Source organism: Oncorhynchus keta, chromosome 6, assembly GCF_023373465.1.
Source record: "Oncorhynchus keta strain PuntledgeMale-10-30-2019 chromosome 6, Oket_V2, whole genome shotgun sequence".
Classification (NCBI taxonomy): Eukaryota; Metazoa; Chordata; class Actinopteri; order Salmoniformes; family Salmonidae; genus Oncorhynchus; species Oncorhynchus keta.
In genome coordinates this window covers 21,740,075-21,746,682 of record NC_068426.1, presented here as the reverse complement: position 1 = coordinate 21,746,682, position 6,608 = coordinate 21,740,075, and the positions used below count along the sequence as shown (strand labels likewise).

Genomic DNA, 6,608 nt, shown 5'->3' with positions numbered 1-6,608 from the left:
TCCATCTCCATCTCACAGAAAATCGATCATCCGTCAGAGTTCTGTCAAACGTTGAAAGTGTTGGAACAAAGTGTCAGCAGTGGAACAAAGTGCCAGCTCAGTGGTGGTTTGCCTTTTCTCAAAACAATAAAAATAATCTCCAACTGTTCTTCCGTGAGTCCAAGAGTATGATTATTGTATTGATTATAGTCAGCACCATGATGATGAGCAAGACAGACCCAATATTGTACCTGCTTGTTCACTGACTTGGTACCAGCGTAGCCTAGTGGTTAGAGCGTTGGACTAGTAACCGGAAGGTTGCAAGTTTAAACCCCCCGAGCTGACAAGGTACAAATCTGTCGTTCTGCCCCTGAACAGGCAGTTAACCCACTGTTCCTAGGCCATCATTGAAAATAAGAATTTGTTCTTAACTGACTTGCCTGGTTAAATAAAGGTACAAATAAATAAATGTAGTATTCCATAGAAGAAGCAGAGATCAATCACTGTAACAGCTCTTGTAAATCAGTGGTAAAAGTCCTCTTCGGTACGTACAGCTCTGAACAACAACAGCCACTTCTTTATTCAGCCCTGAGTGTCCACCAGAGACCAGTCAGTCAGATGGTTGAGCGGTTGATGGCTGAATTACTGACGATGGCAGTCTATTTTCACTTTGTTGGTGGAAGTCTGTATAAATAAACGTGTGAAATTCACTGGGATATTAGTAGAAAGCAACGGGAGAAGACCGACAGACTCGTACAAACTGAAAAGAAAAGAAAAACACCCACACAATAAGGTAGGAGGGACATGGGTAAACACAGCCAATCACACAGATCGGTAGTCCTGTTCAGACACACAATAACATAAATTAGAGCTCTGAGCTGACCTTAGGTATAGATGGGATTGTCAGAACAGCACCTTCTCTGGCTCGGGCTCTGAGTAGCGGCTGGTCTCATGGTGATGACCCTGGAATTGGACGGACTCTTTGAGGCCTTTCCTGGAATGGTGCATGCTGGGAGTAGACTTCAGTAGACTCACTGAGGAGAACAGGCCTAAAGCAGGAGAAGATTGGGTAGGGATTAGAAAGATCCTTATATAATCTAAAGTCAATCAAACCAATTGAAGAATTTCTGAAGAACTTTTAGTTAAAAAACAAAACTAAGTGTCTTCACTGTGTCCAGCCCGCTAACAGTAACTAAAACTAAAGTTAGACAGTCAGGAACATTTAAAAAGTCCCAAAAGAGTGGACAGATTTAATGTGGATCTTGACAGGAAGGCAAGACAACCAATTTGCTGTGTGGCCTTGGTGAAGACCGAATGTGGCCCTTAGGGCAAAATGAGACTGACACGCCTGTTCTTAAGCAACAGAGCTAGTGTTATTAAACTCAGTTCTGAACATCTTTCATTCACAGACAGTGGCATGCCAGTCTAAAAAGGAACATTATAGCTCTCTCACTTGTGCCTCCAAGGTCTTGATCTCCTGGCTGAATGGACACATTAGTTGAGTCCCACTCATAATTCTTATCCACTGAGGCCTTTCTCCTGAAGAAGCACACACACAAGTGGAACGTTTGTGATGGCTGACATTGGAGGGCATTTTATTTAATTGTCTATTAATTGTGTTGCATCTTACTCAATGTGAAAGGGACAATGTAGACAGAGAGTAATATAGATATTAAATAAAAGAAGACTCAAGCACTCACCCTTTCAATGCCTCCATGTCCTGTAGGTGTCTCCTCTGTGTTCCCCTGTATCTCCTCGATGGTCTCAGGAGAGCTGGTGAGGGTTGGGGACAGGCAGATAGACAGGCGCCCATTGGGAGGCTCCAGACTCCCCCTGCCACTGCTCTGGTGGCATAGCTACTGTAGCTCCCACCTGAGTCTGGAACTCCCAGATGATACCTCCCAATCTCCACCTCCATTTCATGTGCCCCATACCTCTCCTCTCCTTCCTCCTCCTCTTCTACCACCTCCTCCTGTTTCTCCTCCTCCTGGGACGGCTGAGAGGTGCGAAGGGGTGCGGGCCAGCTGTAACCTCTGAGCATGGAGGGAGCTGTAGCTCTGCTTCTACAGTCTGATGGTCTGGGGTGCTCCCTGTGGTCCCTGGGGAGAGAGGCATTCTTCCTGGCCTCCATGCGCTACACAGACCTCAGGGCCTCCTGGTAGGTGATGGGCCACCTGGAGGCGTCTGGGAAGATGGAGGCCTTTTTGCAAGGGTTGTGGGGGGTATGGATGGGGCCCGAAGGCACTGGAGGAGGGGTTGGGGGGAGTGGCTGCTGTCTCTCCAGCACCAGTTTTCTTACATTTGGGATGTGCACATTACCCTTGTATGCTTCATAAAGCTGCTGTGGGGCCTTGCTGGGAGGCTGGAGGTCCTGGGGGGGAGGAGGGGAGGTGGGCAGACAGTGGGGGCCTCTGTGTGGTTGGTCTCAGGAGCTGAGGTGAATTCCGGTTCCCAGAACACCGTGTCTGGTCGGAAGGAGAAAGGAGAGGAACAGTTCTCATGGCTGAGAGAGTCGACCCAGGCGTCAGGCGTCAGGAAGTTACCTTGGGATTGTCTCCTGGAATCTAGACTGTGGCTGCGCTGGTGGTGGCGGTCGTCCCCGTTCTGAGAGCCTCCTAGACTGAGGGCCTTCCTGAGAACAGGCCTGGGAGGCTGAATGGTAGTTGGGCTTCTGCCCCGAGGTGATCTCCTGTGCCACTTCTCCCGCTCCTCTCTAGGTACTGGGCTCTTTTTGCAGTCCAATGGATGGCCTCTGCGGTCTTTTTTTGTGGTTTGCGGTCCTCTGTGGTCTTTCTCTGCCAATAGGCTCTGGAGCCTTATGGGATTTGTAGGAGGATAAACTGAGCCTTCTGGTTCATCCACACTCATCTCTATACAGTCTGAGAGATCCAACACTGTGTGTTGAGATGGCTTTTCAAATGGCCGTGACCTTGCTAACGCGACTTTCCATACACCATGCACTTTGTTGACAGAGACATCTGGCTTAGACTTGTTTGAAATTCTGCCATTGGAATGGCATTGATTGCTCTTGCTGTTCCATTCATGTGACTCTGAGTCATCTCCCTTCCACTCTGTTGACATGTGGGTAGTATCACAAAGCCCTGTGTGTGTCTTGAAACTCACAGCTTCTTTCCCTTTTTGCCTCTCTAGTGGCTGGTGACTCACCCTCCTTTTAGAGTGACCCTCTGTTCTCTTATCCCTGAGGTGGTGTTGTGTGACAGGTGACAGAGAGGGACATTGAGTGACTGGAGGGTCACAGTGGAGGGTCACTGTCCTCTCAGAGGTGGTGTGAAGGGCTGCGACCAGGCTGGTGGCTGAGGTGAGAGGGTTGGCCTCCCAGTGAATATAAGATGGGGACAAGGGGCTTTTGGCCATGCTAGAGCTCCCCCAGTTGGCCTGGGTATAACAGTGATGGAGGTGATTTTGTAGGGAGGTGCTTTCCTGAGGTTTCCATATGGGATCACATTTTTCTGTCTCTCTCCAACTCTCCTCATCTATGCCTGGTCTCTTGCTCTTCTCATCTAAAGTAGTGTTCCTCTCCAGTGTGTACTTCCGTAGCTTGCTCTCCAGCTCCTCCCTCTCCCGGGCCAGCTTCAGACACCTGCTCAGGTTGCCGGTCTCCCTCTCATGCTCCATCTGTAGCATCAGAGTGCTGGCGATGGCAGGCTGGACGGCCCGCTTTAGTGACAGGTATCCTTGTTTGCTCTCCTCCAGGCTTGGCTGAGGGTACATGTCTGAGTTACTGTCCGAGTAGGGACTACTCTCGCCTGGATGTCCAGCACAACTTTCTTTCTTCCCATCCAGGTAGAATCGTCCATGGAGGGAAAGGTGTTCGGCCATGGCCCGGACCATGGTCGTGGGGTTGGGGTTAGATCCACCACAGGGGGGAAGGTCCACTGAGAGGACCAATGGCGGCTCCCTCCTCACACAGGGGGACAATGACCGTTGGACCTCAGTGGATTGTGGGAAGTCTTTCCTCAGGGACCTTATGTTGTTGGAAATGTGGACAGAGGCCTGGTCATAGGGCTGCATCATGAAGAGACCGTCAGGGCCTCTGAAGATGAACTCTAGAGGGGAAGTAGGAGAAGAGCCTGTCCTGGGGAGGTGGTGGTGGGGAGCATAGTGAGGAGGTGGTGGGGGGCAGGAGAGCAGCTGCTGGCACTGGTCATGGTATTCACTGCGGCTGGGTCTGTCGAAAGAGGAGTGGCCCGACTGGGAGGAGGAGGAGCAGGAGGTGGAGCCAGGATAGTGGGAGTGGGACTGGAGGAGTTTCTGCTTCACCACACTGTCTGGACTGGTAGCAACTGACCCACTACAAGAGAGAGAGAACAGGGAATATTCATCAGGTCGAAGGGCCACATTACCGAGTCATCCCCAACCATGTCTTGAGATGTTTTGTGAAGACATCTTGAGACATCTTAAGCAAGGTTGGAGAGTAACAGATTACATGAAACCCGTTGCATGTAACAGTTTAACAGAAGACTGTAACTGTAATCTGTTACGTTACCAGCAAAAATAGATCATAGATTACAGATACTTTTGAAAAACTAGATGATTACTTCTAGGATTACTTTTAAAATCAGAAAGGATATTTGCGAAAACAAATCTTTGACACTTCTCTGTTTTCTCAATGACATTCCAATCAGCATTGAAAAAAGGCCCAAGTTTAAGTTTGTTCCACCTGAGCCAGTCTGACCACAAGTCAGAGACCACTATGATGACACACCAAATGTGTTTGATGGATCGCAGGAAAAGAGCAGGAATAGGCTTTTGTAGGCTACAGTCCAAGCTATCTCTTCCAATGGTGCGACTGCTGTCGGCATCCACAGTTTATCCAACTTTAGTAAACGCTTGGAGGTAAGGATGACAGCAGTGGTGTAGCCTACGGGTGATATACAGATATCACTAATTATTGATATCTACATAGCGCATTGATGTGAATCACACTGCTGCTCTCTCATTTAGTTATTTGTGCCTTACGGATTATGGTTGTTGTGGATGGTTGTTCACAAATGTAGATGTGTATTTTAACCCATTAATGGTTGAATTGAAGAAGTTTAAGCTGCCTATCAATGATTGTTTTTGCAACCTGTGAACAGCCAGTGAAAGACGTGCTCGTGCAACAACTGCAGATCTCAGCCTATGGATTATTATCTGACTCTGCTGGTCATCTATGAATGTTTGAACATCTTGAAGAACAATCTGGCCTTAATTGCCATGCAGTCGTATAATCTCCACCCGGCACAGCCAGAAGAGGACTGGCCACCCCTCATAGCCTGGTTCCTCTCTAGGTTTCTAATCTCCACCCGGCACAGCCAGAAGAGGACTGGCCACCCCTCAGAGCCTGATTCCTCTCTAGGGTTCTAATCTCCACCCGGCACAGCCAGAAGAGGACTGGCCACCCCTCATAGCCTGGTTCCTCTCTAGGGTTCTAATCTCCAACCCGGCACAGCCAGAAGAGGACTGGCCACCCCTCATAGCCTGGTTCCTCTCTAGGGTTCTAATCTCCACCCGGCACAGCCAGAAGAGGACTGGCCACCCCTCATAGCCTGGTTCCGCTCTAGGTTTCTAATCTCCAACCCGGCACAGCCAGAAGAGGACTGGCCACCCCTCATAGCCTGGTTCCTCTCTAGGTTTCTAATCTCCAACCCGGCACAGCCAGAAGAGGACTGGCCACCCCTCATAGCCCGGTTCCTCTCTAGGTTTCTAATCTCCAACCCGGCACAGCCAGAAGAGGACTGGCCACCCCTCATAGCCTGGTTCCTCTCTAGGTTTCTAATCTCCAACCCGGCACAGCCAGAAGAGGACTGGCCACCCCTCATAGCCTGGTTCCTCTCTAGGTTTCTAATCTCCACCCGGCACAGCCAGGAAAGGACTGGCCACCCCTCATAGCCTGGTTCCTCTCTAGGTTTCTAATCTCCACCCGGCACAGCCAGAAGAGGACTGGCCACCCCTCATAGCCTGGTTCCTCTCTAGGTTTCTAATCTCCACCCGGCACAGCCAGAAGAGGACTGGCCACCCCTCATAGCCTGGTTCCTCTCTAGGTTTCTAATCTCCAACCCGGCACAGCCAGAAGAGGACTGGCCACCCCTCATAGCCTGGTTCCTCTCTAGGTTTCTAATCTCCAACCCGGCACAGCCAGAAGAGGACTGGCCACCCCTCATAGCCTGGTTCCTCTCTAGGTTTCTAATCTCCACCCGGCACAGCCAGAAGAGGACTGGCCACCCCTCATAGCCTGGTTCCTCTCTAGGTTTCTAATCTCCAACCCGGCACAGCCAGAAGAGGACTGGCCACCCCTCATAGCCCGGTTCCTCTCTAGGTTTCTAATCTCCAACCTGGCACAGCCAGAAGAGGACTGGCCACCCCTCATAGCCCGGTTCCTCTCTAGGTTTCTAATCTCCACCCGGCACAGCCAGAAGAGGACTGGCCACCCCTCATAGCCCGGTTCCTCTCTAGGTTTATAATCTCCACCCGGCACAGCCAGAAGAGGACTGGCCACCCCTCATAGCCTGGTTCCTCTCTAGGTTTCTAATCTCCACCCGGCACAGCCAGAAGAGGACTGGCCACCCCTCATAGCCTGGTTCCTCTCTAGGTTTCTAATCTCCACCCTGCACAGCCAGAAGAGGACT

The 6,608-nt window shown here is 50.5% G+C and overlaps 1 protein-coding gene across 2 annotated transcripts in view; it reads right to left on the bottom strand.

Annotated features, from left to right (window-relative positions):
- The window catches only part of LOC118385234 (uncharacterized), a 93,278-nt gene extending 91,016 nt beyond the window's left edge, over positions 1-2,262 (bottom strand). The window contains exons 1-4 of one of the 2 annotated variants that reach the window (XM_035772199.2): positions 1,680-2,262; positions 1,433-1,518; positions 863-1,028; positions 39-663 (exon numbers count right to left, since the gene is read on the bottom strand). In XM_035772199.2, the coding sequence (XP_035628092.1) occupies positions 883-1,028; positions 1,433-1,518; positions 1,680-2,110 (663 nt within the window). In that variant the 5' untranslated portion in view covers positions 2,111-2,262 and the 3' untranslated portion in view covers positions 39-663; positions 863-882. Of the gene's footprint in view, positions 1-38; positions 664-862; positions 1,029-1,432; positions 1,519-1,679 lie in introns of those variants that run through there. The other variant, XM_035772197.2, reaches the window with a different exon arrangement.
- Positions 2,263-6,608: the final 4,346 nt, after the last annotated feature.